Source organism: Grus americana, chromosome 2 (genome assembly GCF_028858705.1).
Source record: "Grus americana isolate bGruAme1 chromosome 2, bGruAme1.mat, whole genome shotgun sequence".
NCBI classification, from domain to species: Eukaryota; Metazoa; Chordata; class Aves; order Gruiformes; family Gruidae; genus Grus; species Grus americana.
In genome coordinates, this window is record NC_072853.1 from 162,130,228 (window position 1) to 162,156,011 (window position 25,784).

General features: G+C 45.3%; 1 protein-coding gene across 4 annotated transcripts in view; it reads left to right on the top strand.

The window, feature by feature from the left end:
- Positions 1 to 2,813, top strand: part of XYLB (xylulokinase) — a 95,208-nt gene extending 92,395 nt beyond the window's left edge. For 3 of the 4 annotated variants that reach the window (XM_054817450.1, XM_054817449.1, XM_054817451.1), the window contains exon 19: positions 2,530 to 2,813. In XM_054817450.1, the coding sequence (XP_054673425.1) occupies positions 2,530 to 2,613 (84 nt within the window). In that variant the 3' untranslated portion in view covers positions 2,614 to 2,813. The remainder of the gene's footprint in view (positions 1 to 2,529) is intronic. The other variant, XR_008575955.1, reaches the window with a different exon arrangement.
- Positions 2,814 to 25,784: the final 22,971 nt, after the last annotated feature.

Sequence of the window (25,784 nt, forward strand, 5' to 3'; positions counted from 1 at the left end):
AGTGCCTGAGCTCGCTTACCAGTGCAGCTTTGTTGTGCTGAATCTTTGTTGAGAAGCGCCTAGGGTTTATCAAATTTACAGAATAGCAAAGTAAGAAATAGCGAGGCTTGATTATAGATGCTTCAGTGAATAAAGGAGCCGTTTTTGTTTGACATACTGATACTCCCAGTATAGCCATAGTTGCCGGTTCAATATTTTGTTTATTCTGATGTGCATATTTAGTAGAAATGGGAGCAATAACATTCTTTGGGAACATGAAAAGAATGTATATATGCACTTCACTGAGCCCCAAGGCCCTCATGTACTTAGTTAAAAATACCATGCTGAGTCATGTGCCATTTCATAATAGTGGTGCATTTTCTTTTCTAACCCCATAAATCTGCATAAATCCTCATGGATCTCAGTATCGCTGTCCTGTGGAGAAGAGGAGTTGGGGCACGTACATGTTAAATGACTTGCCCGGACTCACTGAATGAGTCTGTTGCAGAAGTAGGAGTGAGTAGGTTTCTCTGTTTTAATGAGTGTAAGTTTAAGACACAGTAAGACTCAGTTAGTCACTGTGAGATGGGTTTTAAAGCTGTCCTGATCAGGCCTTGGCTAGCGAACGGTGTCTCTTTCCATTTGCTGTAGGTGTTCCTTCTCTTCTTCCTCTTGATATACTTAATCTGCTGAAGAAATGTACTTCAACTTCTGTAACATCCGATTGGTGAGGGAGAAGTTGATGAAAACAGGCTGCTGTGGCAGAATTTGTCCATTAAGCCACTCTCCCCTGCCATTGTGGAAGGTGGAAGTGGGAATGAAGAGATAAAAAGTGTCATTCAGGAAGAGGGAAACACAGAAACTGGATATTTTGCCATCAACTGAAACACAAGAACAAAAGATGCTAATTCTTTATTTCCTAAATAAGAAAACTGTGTGATGGGTTTTTTTCTTTCATCTGAGAAAGCGTGACTGTTTATAGACACTGAGGCTACTGCAGGACCGGGCATAAAACTGCGCAAGAACAACCCCGTCTCTTCCTATGGCCTCATAGTTTACACTTGAAACATATTCCTCTTGAATTTTTTGTGCATATACAGTTGTCGGCTGTGGCTCTTATCTGGAAAAGGATAAAATGCATTTAAATGCTGGATCTCACTTATTCATGGGAGCAGTAATTCAGTTTACTGGGTATGATTCATTATGGCTCTATAACCTCTCTGAACCTGGAGCCAGGAGCGAGACTGCCCTGATTATGAATAACATCAGTGCAGAGGGCTCGTAGACGAGACTGGCGGCCCCTGGAATTCATTGCGGCAGGGATGTGACCTTATGGCATCCTTCTAAGGACTGCTCGAGCCTGTACCAGACCCCGTACTGGCTCCTGGCAGTCCCTTCTTTGTGCTCGAGCCAGCAAATGAGTGAAGCTGTACTGGTACGGCTTGTCAAACTGCTGATTTTATTAGATGGAGAGTTAAAACCAGAAAGAGGAGATAAGGAAGAAAGTGTATCTCCGAGATCTAGATGAAGTACAGTTTGGGGTTGGAGCCAGCAGTGGGGCTAGGCTCTATTAGAGTTTCTGCTGTGTACCCTAGTCACATACAAGCAGCTCATCTTCTGTGATATGTCCTGTGATGACTTTGAAGTGGAAGGGGAAGGTAAAGAATGAAACAAATCCCAACATGGATCTTGCCCATATCCAAAAGCATAGGGTGTGTTTGAATCTGGGGTTTTGCATACGTTTGAGTCTTGATTCTTCTTTTTATGGTTGTAACAATTGTGGATCTAAAAATTCATGGAGAATTCTAGCTAGGGAAGTACAAAAAGCTACTCAGATACTTTGTGTAGTTGTGGAAAGAACTTGGATCTCCATTTGTCTCCTTGGGCCTGGGACCAGGGAATGAGGAGCCTGGCCATGAAGTAGCTCATAGTTGGGCAAAGTCATGGCTCTGAAAGATGCGAAGGAGAGAAGAAGCTGAAATAGATACTGGAGTATGAGGGGGGCGGGAGAGGGAGTGTGAAGTGTATTTTAGAAGGCCGTGATCATCATATTGGCCAAGGAGGACCTTTCTGACAGTGGTGCTTGACTGTGCTGGGGGGTGGCAGTGTGCTTATTAGCAAGGCAGAGGAGGAGGGGACAGAGGCAGTGATCCATCCTGAGGTAGCGGAGGGAGGCAAGGACAGGAGTTCTGCCTGGGTGATCAGGACAGCTATTACCGAGGGGGCATGTCGGACTGGGAGAGGTGACTTTAGCAGAGTTGCTTCCTCTGGCAGTAATGACTTCTGCTTATAGCGAGAACGCAGCCACAATAAGAACGACCTGTGCATGTCATAAAATTAAGCTGTAAAGGAGATGGTAAAAAGGACTGTGACATTTGAAAAAGGAAGACTCTGCAGCATTTTCTTGAGCAAATTGGGGGAAAACCCCCAAGCCTTCAGGTACCTACAAAGATGCTGCATTTTTCAGGTCTGAAGATGGTTTTTAGCTGCAGCATGAGTTAAAAATCTAATTTTTCAACCTAGACATAATTATTTCTTTTTTGTTTTTAGCTCTATCGTCCACTTCTGAAAAGATACGCTGAGCTTGAACAGAAGGTTATCTACAACCCGACCTCTTCTTGTCTTGCGAAATAGAAGCAAACAAAATTTATAAGTCAGCTGAAGAGTGGACTCCCAAAGAGAAGATCAGAAAAGATTTGCTCAGAATTTACTGGAGTTGTTTAAATCCTTTTGTTCCTCTTTGTAGACAAATAATTTTAAATGTCTGTGTCTGAGTGTGTTGGTTTTAAAAATTACATTGTGATTGAAAAACTGATTAAAAAATGCATCATGTTGCTCTGTGTGACTTCAGTTTTTCTTGGGTGCTTTTCAGATCGTGCTCTCTGTTTTGGAATAGCTGGATGACAAAGTCAAGTCCATTGTGTATCTGAATCACTCTACCCATCTCCATCAGCTTTGATTCCATATGTTTAGCATGCCAGCCTCTCCGCATACCTGTCTAGCACAGTATCTTAATTCCACAACTTCTCCTGCTTTTGAAACTATCTTTCTGTACATCTGTAACTTGTCCATGTTTATATCTTTGCCTACATGAAACCAACAGAAAGTGTAAGCGCACTGACTTAATCCCATCTTTCTTTAATATGTGGAGATTTGTGGTGCAAAGGCTGATTGTCCTGGGCTGCATCAAAAGAAGCATGACCAGCAGGTCGAGGGAGGGGATTCTGCCCCTCTACTCCGCTCTTGTGAGACCCCACCTGCAGTACTGCATCCAGCTCTGGGGGCCCCAGTACAACACAGACATGGAGCTGTTGGAGAGAGTCGAGAGGAGGCCACAAAGATGATCTGAGGGCTGGAGCACCTCTGCTATGAGGACAGGCTGAGAGAATTGGGATTGTTCAGCCTGGAGAAGAGAAGGCTTCGGGGGAGATCTAATTGTGGCTTACCAGTACCTGAAGGGGCCTACAGGAAAGCTGGTGAGGGACTGTTTATCAGGGAGTGTAGTGACAGGACAAGAGGGAATGGGTTTAAGCTGAAGGAGGGTCGATTTAGATTAGATGTTAGAAAGAAATTCTTCCCTGTGAGGGTGGTGAGGTACTGAAAGAGGTTGCCCAGAGAAGCTGTGGATGCCCTGTCCCTGGAAATGTTCAAGGCCAGGTTGGATGGGGCTTTGGGCAACGTGGTCTAGTGGAGGGTGTCCCTGCCCATGGCAGGGGGGTTGGAACTAGATGATCTTTGAGGTCCCTTCCAACCCAAACCATTCTGTGATTCTATGATTAGAGTCTTTAAATTCTCCCTGGGATCCTCAGAGAAGGGGAATTCTTGTTACATGACACTATGGAAAGTCTGTTGTGTGATAGAATGTGATGTGGTTGGATTTTATAAATTGTGGAAAGCACAAAGACCTTATGTGATACAGACGCCATTGCACGATGTTTTGCTTGACATCTGTTTTGTAAAAATAAAATAATAAGGGAAGAAACGCGGGAAGTCTTACACATTTCCTTTCTGTTTCAAAAAGCAGAGTCAGTTTATCTGCACGCTGTTTTGGGGTTATACTGTTTTCCTTCCCTCCTTCAGGTGTCGTGGCTGTGAAATTCTTTGTGTTGTGCTGAGAGCGACTGCAGAAGTAGGGCTCTGCTCCCAGTAAGGCTTGAAGGTCACTCGGGTTTTATACCACCAATATCCCATTTCTTTCTTGGAGATCCTGAGAGGAACTGATCTTGCTCTGTTGCTACTCTTGCACTTCAAATGTTTTAGTCCAGATTAAGTAGACTGTGGCTGAGAAAATCTTAGAGAAAAAACAAGCCAGGAGATCTTTCTACAGAGATGCGTGGAAGTCGCAGAATTTGAATGAACATCCTAAATCACCCTGTGCAAGTGGGAACACTTTACTGCACCATTCTGCAGTGCCGGTATGCTTCCCTTAGGATAAGATTTCTTTGGGGAATAAAGCAGACTTTCGTTTAATGAAAGTGACTGAAATGAAAGTTCTTCCTTTCTTGTAGAAGTTGTAATGTGCCTAGGGAGTAAGTCAGGGAATTGTAGGGAGTAGAGGATCTGTCTGCTGCGTATTTGAGAGCTGGATTATGTTCCTGCTGGAGGTGGGTGACTGAATTCGTATTCTTCACGTTACAGTGGTGTAGGAGCACTCCCCTGTCCCCACTGCACATCGGTAGTGAGAGTGGGAACCCCTTGCCGTGACTCACCTCCGGAGTGGCAGGGGAGTGGGCACGTTCCTCCTTTGCTCTCCCTTTTATATTTAAGTGCTTCATTTGCAAGTACGTACAGTGCCTTTTTTTTTTTTTTTTTGTTCACAACTGAATAATTATAACTTCTCTTGATATTAGCATGATTACTCAGGAAGGTCAAGAATTACATTTCTGAGTTTCTAAAGCAGGCTTCTTTTAAGCAATTGCTTTAAAAGGTGGCATTACAAATACACATCTATCTCTTTTATGTGCTTATTATTCAGAGTCCCAAGGTACAGTGCTAAAACGTATAATATTTCTCACAGGCTTCCACCGTCAGCAGTCATTGAGCAAGGCTGTAGAGAGGTACAGAAGGATTCATTAATGTTAAACAATGCCTACTAGTTTAAGCAGCATTACCATCATCATTAGTCTTTAGTTCTGCCTGGTTACTGGTTTGTCATGAAGGTTAAACCGCCCAGGGAAGAGATTCAGAGAGGTGGTTTAGTTTTGTGCAGTTTTGGTGACAATTTCTTGAGTAGCTCAGTTGGGTTATCAGAGTGAGAAGACTGATGTCTCTTGCAGCTCTGCGGCTTTATTTGCCTGCGAAATGGGAAACTCAGGGTCAATTCCTTACTCAGCTGAAGAAGGTTGAAGCTCATGTTCCATGATGGAACGTTTCTAGATAATGTATTGGCTCCTCACAAAGTGCTATGTGGTGCTAGTAGCGTATCATCTAGGTGGTTTAACTGCTTTCTGGGCCTCAGCTCTTCTCTGGGTAGGGAGAAGGAAACCCTTCTCTGTTGGGGCTTGCTGATGTGTCCCACATTAGCATTAAAACAGCGATTCCTCAGGGTAGCTGACGCACTGTGTGCTTGCTGCAGGAGTCCCTGAGAAGACACTCAGATGCAAGGCTCTGAAGGGCCAGGAGTTGAGCACCACTGAATTATAGTATTGCTGTGGTGATGGGTTTATTAGGGCTGGCCTCTGAGGAATGGTGTCTGGAGTATAAGAATTTATAGACAAGCTCTTTTATTTTTTTTCCAGCTCACCAAAGTTGCACATGTTCACTGACTAGTGTCAGATAGAATAAGACTCAATAAATCTCACCCTAGAAAGGACCTTTGAAGAAATGCTGCTGTGAGACTTCTACCACTCTTTCCTTTTTGTCTTTCCAGGAATGCACATTAGCTTGCCAAGGAACCACAAGCTTCTTGCTCTCACATGCACAGGGAAGGATCTGGTGCCCTTCGGTTTCCAAAATCATGTGGTTTTTTGCCAGCTTGTCTACCTTATGTTATTGTGGTAGAGAGGTTACTAACTTAATTAACATCTTAGCTAACAGAAATCTAAAGGCAAGCCAATGTCTTCTACCTCAACATATTTGATGGAGGTGGATTCCCTCCCCAAAAGTGACCTTACTGTCCTTCAAGGTGTGCAACATGGCATCCCCATCTTGTCTAGACGAAAGGTTAACTTCGGTGTTTAAAGACCTGCTGAGCTATTCCCAGTCTAGACTAATTTGCTGGAAAATTGATCTCATCTCCTGGAAGAAAACCCCTTCATTGCCGCAAGGAGATTGTTCATCATTGTCTGACCTGCAGCTCCTGTCCTGCACAAGTAAAGCCATTCTAGGTTGGAGGTGGATCATGGAGTTACATGGGAAAATCCAAGCAGCTTCCTTAGCTCGATGGCCCTGTGCCCTCACCAGTCAATCAGAGCTGCACTGGATTCACCCACAAGCTCTTGGTGTACCGTGACCCAAAGACAAACAGTTTTCTTTGCAGCCTGAAGTCTTTAAAGTCTTTTGTGATGCAGCTGGAAACAAACAGGGAAAGATGTTTGCTTTTTCTTAAGGGATCAGTCTGAGAGAGCTGGAGCTCTGATTGAATAAGTAATGTACTGAAAAAAAGTCTATGCTCTGCAGGTGCTTTAATAAGTAATTTGAGCTGAATACCGCCACGTGCGATCCCAGTGGGACCTTTTTTGTTTTTCAGCTTGCTTTTCCTTTGGAGTTGCAGGTACCACGACAGATCACAGAGCAGTGCAGTGAAGGATGTGTATCTCGAGCCAAAGCAGAACTTTCAACAAATCATTTGTTTTATCCGTATTTCTGTTACCTTGGTCCCCAGACTGCTGCGTGCAGGTTAGAGGGTAGCTGAAGAAAAGCTTAACATTTTAGAGAACTAAACTGCCGGCTATTGGTGCTTGTCATGAATACGGATCCAAGTTATAACCCCTTCCCTAGCAGAAAGGTGCTAATTCGGATTTTTCTTCTCCCTAGCCACTGACTTTTCATGTAAGCTTTAGGATTTTGATTTTGGTGAGATCTCTACCCTCAGTTAAGATTGGGTTGATACTGGCAAACAAGTTAAAAATACGGCTAAGGAGGATAAGCAGGTGGATGGACGTTCGCTCAGATATCAGGGATCACTATCCCGTGAGGAGTGTTTCCTTAAGAAGCTTTTCTGAAGGTTACTGTAGTCCCAATTCCACGTGGCTTGAAAATTTAGTACGGTGTTTTACGCTTGTGCAAATGGGGTAAAAGATCGTATCTGCACCAAAGGCTCTTACCTTGTTATCACTTTACACTCATTTTGTGCAGGTCAAAATCACAATGTGATGTGCAAGGCAAAAGAACTCTGCATGATTTTTTTTTGGTAACCAGCTTTTTTCTGAATGTGTTTCCAAAGAGTGTGAGAAGGGTATCTGTGACTGGGATATTCAGGGTAGTTACAGCCCCTGCTCCCTGTTTTGATACAGTCTAGATCAAGCCTTGTTGGTTAGCCATTCCAAGTGGGTTAGTTTTCAGTCATCAAAGCTTATATTACCAGAATGCAAGATTTTTAGATTGATTTTTTTCCGCTAGAACCTTTTTTTCATCTCCTGCAGCAGATACAACCTTTTCTTGTACATGGTTTGTCTTGTTAGCTGTTTCCACTTCTCCAGGATGCTAAGAACTTCTCTTACGTGCCACTTTCCTGAATGAACTTGTCTCCTGCTGAGATCCAGCCCCAAGACTCATTTTGCTTTACTTGTTCTTCTGCTCTTCTGTTGCTTCTTAAAGTTGGCCTTGACAAACAGAACGATGTTTCTGTGGTGATCCCAGGCTTACGGGAATGTCTCAACCATTGTGGGAACTCAATGATTTAGTTCAGTGTTCTTGAAGCACATACCCTGAAGGTAAGGGTGAAGGAGCAGCTATCACTGCTTATTGAAACTGCTATGATCTTTGATTTCAGTCCTTCACTATGTTCCCTCATCCATTGATACACCAGCCCATTGAAACAACTAGGGATTTTATTAATTGCACACAATGTTTCTTGCTCTAAGATCGTTAGATGACAGGTATTTGTGATATGTCCTTTGTTAAGATACTGTGATTAGCTCTGGTTTTATTTGGTATATTGTACCTTAGTAGTCTGTGATGCATTCATCGGGTTGTCGTTTCTCTTTCAGCATCTCATCAGCCAAACGGAAGTCTTTGGTCACTCAGGTGTGGTATTCATCTGACCAGTGTAGACATCTCTGTCTGCTATCATATGGGCTCCCTTTATAGTCAAAGGAGAGGATCACAAGGGAGAGGAAATTCTGGCTGTTGTTCATCTTATCTGATGGCAGATGTCTACAACAGATCAGTCTCCTGAGTGGGCCGTTTCTCCCTGCTGAGTAGAAAGGCAGTGGTGTGGAGAAGAGGACAGAAAAAGCCAAAACTCCTGAAGACGTGATTGAAAGCTGATCTCAACTTCGGAGACAAGATTTGTCCCAAGTTACCATTGTATAACTAGAAAGCTTTCTTGTTCTAGGACTGCTCTGTTGTTACTGTCAAATCCATGAGATTGACCTCCCCAGCTCCCTTCAGACAGTCCTCTCCGTACACCTGCGTGGAGATATCCAGCAGACATAGGTCGGGAGCTTGGTTACTTACATTCTTGCTTTTTGTTCTTCTGTTGCCCTTGCTTGTGTTTATCCCTTCAAGCTGGACTCTTTCAGGCATTTGTGTTATGCCTGCAAGCTCAGTACCCTGGTTCGGTGAAAGACGGCTCCCTTAAGACTTAGACAAGCGTTGCCCAGGAAAACAAAGGTCTGTTCAACTTGCTGTTCAGAGACAATATTTACTCTCTGACTGACATGTATGCACTACCCTCCTGAAGTCTCAACTCTGTTCCAGATCTGATAAATACTGGTGTATTGGAAGATGGAATTCTCCTTGAAAAATAGTCTAAGTCATGTTGTATGAGAGAAGGGCTTTAGACAGAGAAACAGAGCAGAAATGGAGCTGCTTCTTAGCTGCGGACTTTTATCTTAAAATAAAACGTTGCAGAAAACAAGTAAGAAGTAAAAGTTTCTCACACAACTTTGATGTCACAGCTTATGCCTCCTGAGAGCATCTCTTCACACTGCTGCCATAGCTTGTTAGGTTAGGATGGGATATTCCCCTGTCACTCCTGGTATCATTTTTTGCTAGATTCCTGCCCTACTTGAGGACAGTTGCATATAGCAGAAATACCCTTTTGATCCAGAAAGATGTTGTTGAAAGGCGACAATACGTGTTCCCAATTTCCATTTCTCAGCCTAATTATTCTGGTCCCTGCCATTGTTGTCCCTTAGAAGAAATGCCTACTCAAGCAGAGGGAAGAGAAGACATTAAATGCAGCTAATCCAATATGTGATTTAGTCAGACAGTTCAACTGAACGAACAAGCAAATAAGCTGCATTTAAAGACCTGCCTTGCTGTGAAAGTGGGGTTTTTTTCCTCAGAGTGACTCTTGGCTCAGAAGATATGGCTGCAGTGTTCCGTTTGATTCCATCTCGCCATGTTTGCAGTATGGCAGACTCTCCCAAAAGCCTTTCAGCAGAGACTCATTTTGCTGTTTGCCCAGTGAATACGGATTTTTCATTTTGATCTGTGTTGCGTGTGGGTTTGGCATGCTTTGTAAATAGACTGGTTAAACAAGCGTTGCTAACAAGTGCCCCTGCCTGTTGGCAGTCAACCCTCATTGCTCATGGGCTTCTGTAGCAAAAGAGATGAGGCACCATGGGGCAACTGCCTCCTGTAAAGGCGAGAGTAAATGTCAAGAAATTCTTTCCCTTCTCTTTTGGCCTTGACCGGCAGGTCGAGGGAGGTGATTCTGCACCTCTACTCCGCTCTCGTGAGACCCCACCTGCAGTACTGCATCCAGCTCTGGAGGCCCCAGTACAAGAAGGACATGGAGCTGTTGGAGCAAGTCCAGAGGAGGCCACGAAGCTGATCAGAGGGCTGGAGCACCTCTGCTATGAGGACAGGCTGAGAGAGTTGGGATTGTTCAGCCTGGAGAAGAGAAGGCTCTGGGGAGATCTAATTGCGGCCTTCCAGTACCTGAAGGGGCCTACAGGAAAGCTGGTGAGGGACTGTTTATCAGGGAGTGTAGTGATAGGACAAGGGGGAATGGGTTTAAGCTGAAGGAAGGGAGATTTAGATGAGATATAAGGAAGAAATTCTTCCCTGTGAGGGTGGTGAGGAACTGGAGCAGGTTGCCCAGAGAAGCTGTGGATGCCCCCTCCCTGGAAGTGTTCAAGGCCAGGTTGGATGGGGCCAGATTGTGTAGGTGAGAAATCACTGAGGTGAGACTAGACAGGTAATTTATATCAAGTTCTGCATTTTGTAATGTATACTCTGAATTTTTAAATGACAAAGTAAATTAACTTTCTCAGATGAGTGAGAATCATGTGTTTAGAGGGGGAGGGAGAACACATCTGACCTCGGGAATTGCTTGGTGAGGGGACCCAGGTACTCAGGCTCCTCTTCTTCTGGCGTGATGCATCTTGCTTTTTTCCTCTACAACAGCCCAGGATCATGCGAGACACGGAAACTGCTCCCTCCCTGAGCTTGCTCCAGCCTACCACCACTGGCCTGCAAACTGGGAACTGGGGTCAAACCCACTAGGCAGAGGGAGCACCCAGAGCTCCCTGCTCCCAATGATGTGCTCTTGTCCTGAGGCTGTTGGCCAAAAAGCTGGCTGCTTCGCCCCCATCACTTTTAGTTGAACATGAGGCTGTCTTTGGGGCTGAGTTGTGGTGCCTTTTGGACCTGGATTGGACTGGGAGCTCAACCTTCAGCAGGAGTACAGGAAGGAAAGATTTCAACATACCAGTTTTTTACATGGCGACTGGAAACTGCGAGTATGACCCGGCCATGAAGAAGGTAAATATTACCTTGAGCTTACCAGTGTGCCTTTCCAGGTGAGATGGGAGCATTACCTCCTGCAAGGCTCTGGTGAGACCCGATCTGGGAGGGCATTTGAAAACCTGCTCTCCTGTGTTCAAGAAAGAAGAATTAAAATGAACAGATGAGGAAGAGGGCTGATATGTTGGTTGGGGGAAGGGAAAGGCTGTCCTAGGAGAGGAACTAAAAGCATAGCTTGCTTCACCTAGCAAGTGGAAGCTGAGAGGCGATACTGACGTTCAGTATAAATCCTTCAGGTTGGGGGTAAAGAGCAGGGGAAAAGCGTTCAAGCCAAAGAACAATGTTGGCACACGAACAAGTGGCACGTACTGACTGGGAATAAATTTGAACTGGGAATTAGGATTGAGGTGGGGGCGAGGTGCTGAAGGACCTCTTGTACTCTGTGTGTGGTGCCAGGAATACAGAGCCCCATACCTGCAGCATGACATTTTGCAGGGCTATGACACGGTGTCAGAAATCCTGTGCTGAAAACTGCATTTGGTTTGGACTAGAAGTGACCTTTAGAGAAACTGTTGTTTGCCACGTGGACAGAGCGGGGTTTCACAATTGACCTCTTTTGAATTTCCTTCTTGACTGTGTTTGGTTTGTGGGGAGGAACTAGTATGAAAGGGACAAATAAATGGAAAGCTTCCAACTCTACTTCTTAAGCTTAGGACATGTAATAGCCAAGTTTGCTATTGGTTTGCTGGGCTAGTCCTCTACAAACACGAGGAATTTACCCCACGGCAATCTTTCTTCACTAGAACCCTGCACATGGAAGTGAGGTTTAATTAGCATTTTAAAGTGGACAGCCTTGAAGTTAATGATATTCAATAAAGAAAAATTGTTTTAACCTTATTTGCACTTTTCAATTTACTTATTAGAGGCCATCTGTTATATTTTAAGCAAGAGCACTGGGAGCTAAACTCTCAGATTGTCAAATGAGGTTTTAACTGGCTAAGCAGAAGGGAAAGAACAGGCTGCCTTAAATGAGCAATTAGACTGTTTTTCTTCAATTTCTCACTTTTGTGTCAAAAAGCAAATGGTCACCATTTCAAGCAACAGTTGAGTTGCGACAATGACATCTGTTTTTACAGGTGCTGATGAGTCCTGGGAAATGTCACTTGTCCTCAGATCTTAGATATGGTCCAACATGGATGAAATTTAAAAAGCCAAAAGTGAGATGAAACTGGTGAAGGGGTGTGAATGGCAAGAATAAGGATTTCTGTAGGTAAATCACCAGAAAAAGGAAAACTGGGGAACGTATTGATTTGCTGCTGAATGATGAGTTGGCCAACCTAGTGACAAAGGGCATGGAAAAAGCTGAGGTCCTCTTTGCCTTTGTCATTACTGGCATGGTCTGCTGTCGAGCTTCTTTACCTCTGTGCCCCGTGGCAGAACTTAGGCGAGATAGGTGCTACCTATGGTAGGGGAGGAACAATTTAGGGACTGCTGAAGCAAAACAGGCATACGTGGGTGCATGGGACAAGATGGGATGTGTTTAAGGGTGCTGAGGAAGCTGGTTGATGTCATTGTGAGACTGCTCTCTGTCACCTCTGAGAGGTGATGACGATCATGGAAGGTCCTCAGTGATTGGGAAGAGGCTAATGTTAGGTTCATCCTCAAAGAGAGTGAGGAGGATCCAAGAAAACTGCAAACTGGTCAGCTTCACCTCTGTCTCCAGGAAAGTTACAGAGCAAATCTTCCTGGAGGCCATTTCCAGGCACATGAAGGAAAAGAAGTCATCACTGAATGCAGGGACCAGATCTCCATTGACTCTCATGGGAATTTGACTCCTAAACTTAGATGTCTTGAGCTTGAGCAGATTCCCACCATACCTCTGAGAAGCTGGGTGTTTTTCTGTGTCCCCGGGCAAAGTGAGAGCTTTTGGCAGGACAAGAGCCAAACCTTGGTCTACCAGGTCTCATGAGAATAATTTAAATACTGGGCCACCCATAATTCCCCCTGCAAGGATGGGAAAAGAAAGAAAAAGGTCTTCTTGAAATCTACTTAAAAACATGTGGGAGCCAGCACGGCTGGTGCTGTGCATCTGGATTTGGGACTGTACATTCATGTAGGGATGATAGCAATCCCTCTGGATTTAATAATAGATGTACTGCTGTTCAGCTGAGCAGAGGCTCTGAATCCAGGTCTCTGGGGGATTTGGCTGCAGTGGCTGTAAGGTAACCATGTCCAGAGCAGGGGTGGAATAATCCCTTTTGCAAACAAGTGCAGAATGTGATCAATGGCACGGGCTGGTGCCCTGTTCCCCAGGAGCAGCAACTTAAATTGCTGCAGCCTGAATCCCTTCGACCTGGAAGTTTGAAGACTGATCCCACAATTGTTTGAAAATTTACATCTTAGTTTCACTCCCGTGGGTTGTCCCACTGAAGTTAGGCTGTATGGGAGGTCCTGTGGCTATCCCAGATTTTCTAGGGGCTGAACCCACCAGCTCCTGTTGATGCCAGACTTGCTCTGCAGCCAGCTGCGTTTCTGTCCTCTATGGAGAGTTATGGTGACAGAAGGAAGGAGAAATGATCCAAACAAAAGAAACAGGGCAGAAACGTAAACTAGATCACGTTGATTCACAACAGCACTTCATCATTAGTAAGAAAACCCCTACTAAACCAAACGAACTATGAAGTATCTGTAGCAGTGAAATCCAGCTGCCAACAATGTTACTGTAAAAAATGGCCGTGGGCACTGTTAGTTTGCTGTAAGCGCTAAAGCTGAATGTGTGTGCAATAAAATAGCTTTTATAAACCTTGCTTTTGTGTCATTCCAAGCTTAAAATGCTATTTTGTGTTCAGATCTATACAGAAAAAAAAAAACCCACAACTTGAGGTGACTTTTGTTTTAAGACTGTTTTAAATTTATAACTGAGCTGGCTAAAATGCTTTTCATCAAAGTACAAAAGTTTCATGCTGTAATTAATGGCAAGTGATATCTAACGCAATAAAACACCATCATTTGAGTGTTCTTACAAGACTATTTATGACTGGATATTGAAACTGATAATGATTCTGCCATTTGTCCTCATAATTTATTATTCCAAGGAGAGGCAAGTGGTGTTAAGGGTTCACGATCTGTTTTATGGAAAGAGTGCTGAATTCAGCTTTTTATGGGTGTAAATGACAATGTTTGGCGCTCTGTGGAAAATGCGCATGGTGACGGCGAGTGCAGACGCTACTGAGGGGTCGACATGGGGGGTGTTTAATGCTCTCTCCTAGCGAGGGGAAGCCCCTGGCTGTGTGATCCAGTTCCAGGTAGCCTTACTGGGGCCAGTGCAATCACTCAGTCATGGTCACAGCAGGATCCCGTGGAAGACCAGGGGTAGAAGTTTTCTGGAAACTTTCTACCTGGTTTCTGAGCTAGATAGTCTCATGAAGTAACGCTTTGGGCAGCCAAAGCTGAGTTCACTGTAAGTAACCCAAGATAATGGAAAGAATTACTGGCTCTGGCAAGTCTTGTGTCAGGCCAAAACAAAAGCTCGATTCCGGAGGAGACTTCCCTTGGTCTTGCAAAGCGCCAGCCAGACTGCATCCCTCTGAGCATGGTCCTTTCATATCGCTCTGGGCTGAGGCTGATTTACTGAACACTCAGGCTCTGATCGTCACCTTATTCGGGCTCATGGAAACCTGGAGGAATTTCTTTAAACCCAGTGTTGATGCAACTAATGGAAAATCTGAGTGAAGTCAGACCTTAGGGGTTTTTTTTGACTGAGATCTGAAAACCAGAGATGATACTTCAGTCTGCCGGACTCCCGGACCCAAGACCACAGCTTTCTGGTTTTCCCCAGCCTGCTGTTCATTTGCTGTGGAATAAGGTATTGTAGGTAAAGATTTGCATTTCCATCAATAGCCCTAGCAGCAGTCTAATGAGTTTCTTGCTGCTTTGCAAATAGCTTGGAGTGAATCTGATGCCACAGAAGCAGAGCGGAGGATGTGACCCGTTTTCTTTGCTTTTCAAGAGCTATGGTCCCCTTTCTCTTCCCTTCCGCCTCCCCTCGTTTATTCTAATCAGCATGTCAAAAGGGAAGTCGCTCCTTTATTGGAGGTTATCCATGTCAAGGGAAGTTATGTTTCCATCACTACCTGGGGGCCCATCAGCAGATGAAGATGGAGAGCAGTGACTCAGAATGACTTTGAAGCAACACCCAGCAGCAACTGAAGACAAGAACATAACCTTAGCTGACATTTAAAATAACCCGATACACAAATAAAACCATTCTGCTAAATTATGCATCTTTTTACTCTTGGCTGTTCTTAAAGGAAAGGAACTGGGTGAGTGTTTTCTGCGTGTGCTTCTTCCTTTTCCCATGCTGGGAGCTGAGTGACAGATGCACACTGATGGAGCATAGTGCATCGATTTTTGCGGCTGCAGTACTTTATGCTGAAAAGAAATACAGCTTTTCAAACGATGGAAGGCCCCTATTCAGAGGGGGGGGAAAAAAAAGGTGAGGCATATGGGTGAGTTTCGCTGAATGCACCTTAGTTATGTGCTTTGAGTTAAGCACATGGCTAAATGCTTTGTTGACCAGCATTGATGGGAGCACATTTAGCAGTAAGTTTGAGTTTAACTAAGCGATGACTAAAGAACAAGCAAGAAAAATAAGGTAATAGGGATATTGAGAAAAATCTATCTCTGTTTCGCTAATCATTAGAAACCAAGAAATAATGTGTTAACTGTAAAGCTTTTCCCCTAATGGCACAAACTGCTCCCGCACTCCTCTCTTGTCCCAGCTGAGAAGTAGGGACAGGGAGTTGATAGTTGGTTTCAGCTCCTCAGTTTTGCAACAGCTCAGGCTCTTTCTCTTGTTGTTACTGATTTCACTCCGCTCTCACCAGCACAGCTCCTGTCGAAACCTTCCCGAGACCCTGTGGCCGAGCCCTCAACAGATGCAACTTCACTGACCATGGGGGAGATGCATCGATTGACCTTGAGCAATGACCTGCCCTCCAGCTTTCATTTAATGGTTCTTATTCAAAACTTTTAGGGAGGGTAGGAGGAAGATGAAAGATGTCTCATTTGATTTGGGTATTATTGTATTAGTTTTCCTACTGCAGTAGCACTTAACAGCTATGGCCATGGACAAGCGTGACGTTGCACTGTCGTACAAATGTAGATCAAGTATCGTGCTTGGGCCCTTGTTTCTCTTCCTTTTGTGTCTTCTCTAAGTGCCTAACTAGGAAAGGCAACCCAATTTTATACGCTCAGAGATGTTTTTTTTTTTTAATTCTTCCCTAGGCACCTGCGTTGGCAGGCGGGATACAGAGCAGCATCAACCTGGTTTGCAGCGGGGAGGGCAGTAGTTATCCTCATTGCATTTTCCCAAGACCTGTTTTTAAAGTGATGTCCTATGAAGCACTGCTCCTGTAATGTTTTTATGGCAAGGCTGTCTCTTTCTGTGGTTTTCCAAAAAGATTCAAGCATCGCACGTGTCGAGGAAGCTGCGGTTTGCAAGTGGAAAGGTCAGTGTAAGGGAGTTGCTTTAATGTATATCCTCCTGCTCTGCCTCAAAAAAAATTGCTGCTTCTGATGGGGCCTGGTGATCTGCTTATAACTCTAATGTCTTAAACATGGCTTGAGTCACCTCTCTGATAGCTTTAGCTTGCTGAATTCAGTATACTCAATTTTGGTGAGTCTATGGTTTGAAAATATAAGTTGATTTTAAGATGGAATCTTACATCTTTAAGGGAGAAAAATCACACTTTTTAGAATATGTATATGATTTGAGAGCAATCTGTCTCATGGATGGTCTCAGCTTAGTCTTTGAACATGTGTCCACATCACAAAAAGACCATGCGATTTAGCATGACAGGCAAGAAGCATTTTAAAGGTCATTAAGGGGATACACTGGCTGATCTGCCTGCAAAAGCTTGCGTAGATCCTGGCTCAGCCTGTGTTTTTGTGTTTCCCCCTCTCTTACACTAACTAGCAATAAAAATCTAAGTTGTGTAGCAAAAATCCTTTTGTTTCAGGGGCCAGGCAAACATCCCAGGTTTTGTGTTTATTTATAGGATATGAACTTGCTTGCGAGATGAGTTTTGTAAAATTGGATCCAGCTTTTAACCAGAGCTGAGCCAGATCCATGGCTTGCGTTACTGGCAGCTGGTTTTCATGGGAAATATCTAGCTGATGCAGAGGAGCACAGGACCAGGAGGGGGGTGTTGGGTGATGTAAGAGGTGATGCAGGAGACATTTGGCCCCAGGTTTCCCCCTACCTGAGCAGGGTCCTTTGGATGAGGAAGAGCAAGAGGGATGAGGATAGAGGTGATAAGCTTGCCCTAAACCAAGCACAAAACTCTGTGCAGATCATAGAAACATCCGACATGTAAAAATGCCAGCAATGATGTGATGAGAAGGGGTGACCTTCAGTGGCATGAAGGCTGGTTAGATGCCAGCTCGCCAGGGTCGACAGGGGTGCTCACGTTAATGTGTTTGCAGTACCAGTCGCAATATTTCCCATGGGCATTTGGGGCTTGGCCCTGTCCTGTCTCTGATGGCTGGCAGAGGCAGCAGTTGCTGCTGGGACAGCCATCCCACCTACACCATCCCAGGCGCTGAAGGTCAGGCCACCAACTGCTGTCCCACGGCTGCACGGTCTGACCCCAGAACCCTTTTGTTTGCAAAGCCCTGAGAAAGGAGGACGTTTTGTTCAGTAGCATTTGTGGAAGTGGTCCCAGTCCCTGGGAAGGGATGGTGCTCTCTGGCTTGGGGGTATTTTATTTCCTCCTGCCTGTGCTCTGCATTGGCTCCTCGGGTTCAATGATAATGTGAACTGTCATCCTGAGAAATATACGGCCTCCTGTTTACCATTTGCAGAGCGGTGCTGCTCTGATGACACAGCATACATTACCCCAAAGTTCACTGGAGGATGGTGAAGGTGATTAGGAAGGGAAGAAAGTTGTTTTTCTTCCAATGGCTTGAGAGCCAAGTCTTAAAAGGCAACGTTCTCGGGCAGCTGTAGCTGTGCCTGCTCTGCTGGGGACAGGCTGGGCTGGGAGACCCTGGCCAGTTCTTGGGTTTTTTTGTGTAATTCAGGCTCTCTTAATACAAATGTCCCACTCCAGATGTCATGCTGTCACCCAAATCTGCTCTCTCCTGACTTAGTGCTGACAGACAGCGACGTATCTCATTGCCCAGCATGTGCCCTGGGACATATCTGCCTTCATGCTCAACACCACACACATGGTGCTGCATGTGATGGTGGCCCCGGTGTCCTGGCATTGGCATTTTATCAGTCTCAGCCACACCAGGTCCCTAAAACTTAGAAAATCTCTTTCAAAGCCTTACTGGGCAGCGCATCTCCTGCAGATCAGGCTTGTGCCTGCTGAAAGTCTTGGGAGGCAAATGGCCCGACGGGCTCATCATGACGCGTTGCTGCTCACGCTAATGAGTTTTGTATCTTGCTACAGTGGATGGCAATTAAAGGGGGCTGACGAGACTGACGGCCTGTGCGGTTGCAAAGAAAGACGTGGCTGAGGTACCGCAAAAGGCGCGGGAGGGACGAGCTTTTCTCAGAGCATCACACTAGAGGGTGCCAGATTGCTTTCCTCCACGCCGCTGCTTTCTCTTGCACAGGTTTGGACAGATTTGGCTTTGTACATCTTGATGGCTCCTTCCACCCCTTTAAATGCTCATTGTACATGCACAGCCTTCTGCTAACTTGACGGCAGGGCACCGACCACCCCAAAAATCGTGCCATGGGTGTTTGGCGTCCTCCTTTGCACAAGCTGGCTTAGTCCCAAAGCTGGAGCTGCTTCTTGAAACTCAGCAGTGGCCAAACAGCAAATTGGGTTGATCATGAGATGTGCCTTGATCTGGTAGCAGGAAGTGTCCCTGGCCTTGGGTAGAGAGCCCAGAGGCTGGGATGAGGGCAGCTGCCCTCAGACCCCGCAGTGGGAACGTTGGGGATTATCCCCCCACGTGCTGTGGCAGGTTCATGTGCCTCCTATGTCTCCCTTCCAGTCAGCACATCCCAGAAGGCAACTTTGATGGGACATCGCTGTCATTACTGGCTTTTTGTGGCCCTTTTGCCTGCTCCCCAGACTATAAACCAGCATCTCTTGTTGTGCTTGTGCTCTGGAGATGTCCTTCCTGAGGGCAGGAGGCTGAACTCGCCTCTCTGGATTTCCTTCTTGCTGCTTTCAGACAGTCGCATTTCAGGTCATGGTCCATCTGAATGCTGCTCCTCTCCTCTTGAGCACTCATGCCCCTTTTGGGCCTGGTCCCACCATGCATTTCACAAGCATGTTCTCTACCCTTCATCAAAGGCATCGATCAAGATCTTGGCCAGACCCAGATCTGAGGCAAGCCTCTGCAGGTTTGGGAGTGAGCCATCACTAACCACTTTGCATGCTGTCTTTCAGCCAATTGTGCCCTTTCCTCCTTAGCTTTTCCTACAGCCTGGGGCTATCAGCTGGGCTTTCTGGGCCCAAAGCACCCATAGTGTGACTTCACCAAGATCCATGGACCTGCCCATGGACACTATTGTACAGTCCCAGCCCTGTGAGGGCATTCCCATCCCGGCAGGGGTCTAGACCGACCTTTCTGAAGTAATTATAATTCATTAGGACAAGAGCTTTTGCTTCCAAACTGGTTGACGGATGTATCCAGTGTACCTGACTCTCATCCGCAGTAACTGAAAGCCCCTTGGAAGTATCTCTCCTCCCCAGAAAGGTGGGGCTGGCACCACCGATCCCTGTAGGTTTCAAATTGTCTCCTAATGTGAGACACGAAGAGTCTGTAAGAGAAGGGGGAGTATACAAGACAGATGGGAGAAAATAATTATAAACTCCAAATCCCCCAAACTGTAATCCTGCCCATGCATAAACACACTCTCCCTCACATACCAAGCAGAGTTTTTACCCCTAAAATGCCTACAGGGACTCCCACTCCATAAAATCCGTAGTAATAGTAGAAACTGGATATTGCAGGGGTGGATAGCAATCTATCAGGTAGGTAAAACTGCATAATGGTAAATTAGAAACAACCTGATTCCTGAATACCAGCAGGGTAAATGTTTCTTCAGTGGGGGAAACGCCTCCAGCACCACCCTGGCCATCATGCACAGGCCCAGGGATGGGTTTCCTTCTTCCTCCCACTGCCATCACCCTTGGAGCCAGACCTCAATCTGTGTGTCACTTCTTTCTCGCCCCATGTGGGTAAATTAGAGCAGAAGTGATGTGAGGCATAATCAAAACTATCAATTAGAGTTACATTCAGTTATACATAATGAGCCAAATTAGCACCCAGCGTCAATCTGCTGTAACTCAATGAATTTGCACCATGGAAGGATTTGGCCCAGTGTTTTCATGCCATTTGCACGTGTATGTAAATGGCTACTATGGGACAACCTGGTGGCATCATAGGCCAATCCAGGAAGAGGAGATGTGTCCTCTAATCCATCCTGGCTGCTTGGTTCTTCATCCAGCCTTTTGCATTCATAGTTGCCCACTTCTATTTTAGAGTCTGGATTTCATCAGGAATGACTGGCTCATCTAAACACCATCCCATTTCGTTTTCCTAGAGATGTTAGTAGTACTCTGTTTTATCACTCTCTGAGCTTTAGAGGGGCAAGAAAGAAGCAGAACTTTCCCCCAGTTGCACAAAAAGCCCTGCCCCATATTTGTTGCTACTTACAACAAGCCAAACTCAGAGGGGTTTCGGAACCAGCCGTGGGTCCTGCTCCTCACTGCTGCAAAGCACTGTATTGTGGCAATTCAACCTTTCTGGAAGAGAATCTTTCAGACCGGTGCTCCACATAAGCAGCACCTTTCTTCCCAGGTTGTCCTGGTGGTGTTAGTTGAGGTGTTTGATGAGTAACTTGTGGTTTGGTTGGCAGCAACAGGACGTAGCCACTCATGACGTCCTGCGCTCTGTTCTCTCCATCAGACTCAGCTTGGATCCTGACCCATCCCCCTTGTCCCTGCACAGGTCAGGGTGGCAGTGTCCCATCTGAATGAGGGCAAAGCACCTGGGAAGAGACTTGGGGCCAGTGGCTGATGAAGGGCCTGGGTTTAGCTGCTGGGTACCACATCCATGCTTTGCTCTCTAATTTAGCATAATTTCCTTGATTTTCCTCATTATTGTACTAGGAAATTAAAATTCAAGGTGTTCTCCTCCTCCTCCTTCATGAACTGAGATCTCACTTCTTTGAAAAAAACAGTGCCACTTCTCTTTTGCATCCTTCCCTCTAATCCTAACAAAGTTTGCAAGCTTTAAATGTTCACGCTTAATATGCAAATGAGGGCAAAAGGGGAGTGTGCCCTTATTTCGAGCACCGTTGCGTGCCAACCTTTCTGCTGTTAATGACCAGGGATGTTTTCTTAGGTTACAGTGGTAGAGCAAGTAGATGTCCAATGCTCCACGCCTGACTCTGCAGAGTGCAAACTGTTGTGCGGCCGAGGCTTTGAAATAAGTTATTCTTATTGTGATTCTTGTTTATAACACCAGATTCATTGTTTGCAATTTTGTTCAGTGGCGTCCAATCAATAGCAGACAATAAAATATTATTTCGAGTGGTGTAGACATTCCACGAGAATGTGATTGATTGCTTTAATTTCTGCCTTCCTCAGTGTTTTTACTAAGCCCTGACTTGATTTCTTTCATTCTGCCTAGTTCTCTTCAGCATCAGTTGTTAAATAAAGTGACATATTTATTATATCAGCTTTATTTGACAGATTGCAGGGCGACATATTTTAGATTAATTTTTTCATTTATAGACATATGTATATGTGCGTGTGAAATTATACATATATATATACACACACACACACACTGTATAAAATCAATGTGTGTATGAACATACTTAAGACCAAAATTTCCAAGCACAACTAGAGATTTTAGGTGCTGTTTTTAGGTGCCTAACTTGACACCTCTTTAACTAGCCCAAACTCAATTGCCAATATATGTATGCTCATGCAACTTAAGTGACCAGGTTAGTGTGTGTTATATGAAGTTCCCACCGGTCAGATGAAGTTTATCATCTCCTCCCACGGCTCAATTACAGACCACACGAGCACTCTTGGGTTCCCATGTCTGACAGGTTAGCTTAACAGACCACCACTGAGAATAGTTGCATTAAAACAAGCCCTAGACGGAGGCTTTAATGTGTGCTTTACAGAAATATTTCAGAAATGTCTGGAAAAGGTCTTTTTGTTAAAAAAATAAGGGAGTTGGTTGGACCTATTTCTGGTAACCTTCAATCCCTTATGGAGCACCTTTGTTCCCATAAGTCTGGTGTGCGCAGGGTGTGGAGGTTAAAATCAAGCTTTTTGGGTAGTGTATATTGACTTAATCCATTTATTCCCTGTAAGGATATGGGCCATGAGATTTAGTGCCCCTCCTAAATTATGGCCTAAATGAGCTCTTTCTCCCCATAAATATTGCATGACTTTAAGTTAGATGCCCCAGGACCTTAACAGTCAATCCCAGAAATCCAATGTCGTGGGGAACATGGCAACTGCTTCCAGCTTTAGTTGGTCAAGATATTGGGCTGTAAATCCTAGTCTTGGTGGAGGACTGAAGATCGCTTCATAACATGCCCAGTGTGCTTTGGGTGAGAAGTTTCATAGCTGGAGAACAGCTGGGCGCTGTTAAACATCCGTTCTTGATCCCTAGATGACTCCTTCTTTTTTGTGCTAATCTGAGTTTTTCATTTAAAATGGCAATTGTCTGAACTTGCTTAGCAATTTAGGATGTTCTCATAGCAGGGAAGCATTAAAGACTACACAGACTCTGAACTGCATATTGAAAATGGAGTACATTCATGTTTATTTTCTAATCCTTTCAAAATGTTGTTGGAGTAGGGTTTAAGCCCAGCCATCCCCCTTTTCATGAACATAGTTTGTTGTCTCTGAGCTGAAAAAAAAACCACAAGCACAAATAAATCCTATTACTCCAGAATATGATTAGTGTTCTGGTTTGAGTTATAAATCACCTTCATTTAAAATGCACTGTTGCTACAAGTTAGGATTTGAAAGTACAATCATGCAAATGCCATTTGCAATGTTTTCACTCTAGTAACCTTGGCAATACTGCAAACACCTCTCCTGTTTGATACACACAGTTTGGGAATCTCAATTGTAAAGCAGAGAGGGGGAAGCTTCCAATTTGTGCCAATCCTGGGGGGTGAAGAAATTGTTTCTGGGGTAAAATTTGGCCGCTGCAGGAACTGTGCCTTTTTAGTCCACCTCTTTCTGGATACTAGTGCTTTGTTTTATGTTATTTTACGCTGGTTATATCCAGCTTTACAATATTTAAGCCCCTTGTATAAATCAAAATCACGGAGCATAAATATTTATCAGCAAAAGAAATACACTGCACAGGAGACAAGCTCGGGAACGGAATAAGCCAAGTATTGCTTATAAAGGCAAAACCAGCGAGTTATGTTTTTATCCTGTCCAGAGTCAGTGTGTAAAGCAGTCACAGACCCAAGCACCTTAATTCCATCTCCGTTTGATAATAAACATCCCAGACCAGCATGGATATTCACGCTGTGGTCACCTGTTCCTCAGGGCTGGTGGAGTAGAGCAGTGGTGGGGCTTCCCTTGGGCACGTCTCCTTCCTGAACAACAGACCCACCCCTCCTGCAGGCACAGAGCCCTGAAAATGGGCCCACACAAATCCGACACTGCTTGACCTGCCCATGATGGCCGGCGGTTGCTTTTCAGTGGACCTGGAGTAGTTGGTTGGACCTGACCACTGTTGTGTTGCTACCTGGTGGAGCGTGGAGGATGCGTTGCAAGAGATGTCTTGTCATGAATGTGGGAGAGCCAGAATTTCTGCTTGTGGGTGAAAAAAAGCCCCTATAAGACGTAGGAAGAAACTTGCCTTTGTCAGCCGTTGCCCTCTGACTGACGAGCTGGTCTGACATTTTCCCACCCAGGAGGCTCCTTTACTGACGTTGATTTTCTGACAGCAGCCACTCTTGGAAATTCCTGGACCCACCTTCCTCAGGCCACAGCTTGCTGCTCTTGGATGTCAGCCCTGCTCATCTTTGAGCCTGGGACACTGAAACCTGCCGTACTTTGGAGGGTGGGTGAGAGGATAGCAGTGCATCAGCTCCTGCTGCTTTCCTGTTAGGTCCCAAAATGTTGGAAGTCACTTGCAGCTCTGCCTCTGCTGCTGGAGGTGCAGGGATCAGCCCCGTGAGATATTACTCTTGAGGTCTCCCAAAGCCTTTCTGCAAGATGTTCTGGCAGTTCTGATCATAAAAAGCAAGCAGAAAAGAACTTTTAAAAAAGGTATGAATAGAGTTTTAAGGAAAAAAGTGTGTCAAATCTAATCTTAGAGATGCTCATAGCTGCTTGAACCTCAGCTGATTTCTAGTGTTGAATTTATTAGCAAAAACATGTGAGTTAAAACTTAGTCTTCTCTAATCCAGTTCACACGATAATCTCATTAGGTCTAGAAAACTCATCCAGCAGTGTAGAAGAATGTAAGTTGCCTAAGTTGAATGTACCTGCAGAAATGGAGAACTACAGTTAGCAATAGCTTGGCTGGGTTCAGGCTGCAGCTGCGCGGCCGGTTGCTCTGGTCCCCACATGCTCCCCACCTCCACGCGACCAGGATGGGAGGGATCCCCCAGGCTGAGCCTGTTGGGGTTCGTGCACGGGTGAAGAGTGCCTTGAGGGCAGAAAGCAGGACCTGGGGAGTACTGCTGATTTGCAAGAGCAAATGGCTCTTGTCATTCCTGTAAAAGGGGAACACCATGGTGTGCCCTGCCTTTCTGCAGCGCGCGCTTGGTGCGGAAAGATTTTACTTTGAAACAAAACACCTTTCCTGCGCCTTTTCAGCATGGGTAGCTAGCATGAGCATGAAAGCGCCTGGCGGCTGGGCAGGGGGCCTGTATGGGGGCCCTTCCCGCCTTGGCAAGGGCTCTTTGTGTGACCGCGTTGTTTTGCATCGCCTTTCAGGCAGGCATTTTGCAGCCTTTAGCATTGTTCGGGTTCTATAGCAGAGTCAAATGTTAATCGGTTTGTTGTAGTAAAATGTTTTATGGGACAATTTAGCTTTAGCGTTACCCTCCCCCTTCTTCCCCTGCCTTGTTTTTCTTCAAAAAGGGAAAGGACCTGCGTGGTGCTGTTTGCCAGGGCGTGAGAGGTCTCCTGACCACACTTGCTGTCCTTTCCCGCTCAAGCGGGGAGTGCACTTGGGTAATAATGTCATGTACATTATGGTGTTTCTTCCATCCATGGTCCGCAGATGATCCTGTCTTTGTTGGCTTTGAGAGGGATTCATCCCACACCACACAGATACCCAACTGATGCGCACCCCCAGGGATGAGGGCTGTGCTCAGGGAGCTTGTTGTCCACAGGAGGGCTCACGTTTTCCACCAGCCTCCTTCAGACAACCTATCCCATGTCAAGCCTTCCAGTCCTCCCATCACCACCTGTAGCACAGCTAGGCTCAAAGTGCGGGATATGTTCCTTTGTGTTGGCAGCAGTCTTTGCAGGTTTGAGGGGCAATTCAGGAAATAACGTGTGTTTCTAGTGCAAAACCATTATTTGCAAAATGATCATTTATCGTTTCAGAAAACCATGTTTGGAGCAGGGGAGGGATAAGGTGCTGAACCAAGCTTATCATACGTCAGGCTGCTTAATATCTGTTCTCCAGCAGCTTCCCCAGGATTAGAGTCCTCCTGGTAAGGTCTCAGCTGTGCATGGAGGCTGGTTCTGGGATGGAGATGCTTCAGGATCTGTGGCCATGTTGTCTGTGCCTAGCTGGCTTCTGGTTAAAAAGCCACCTGGAAGCCAGCACAAGTGCTTTATGGACACCCTGAAATCCTCACTTAAAACTTGTCAGATCAGTATTATTCAAGAGGAAAGGCTTTGGAGTAGGACATTTGGAAGCAGACATCTTCCAAGTGCCATAGCCGCAGAGGAGAAGCATGCAGCCAAGTG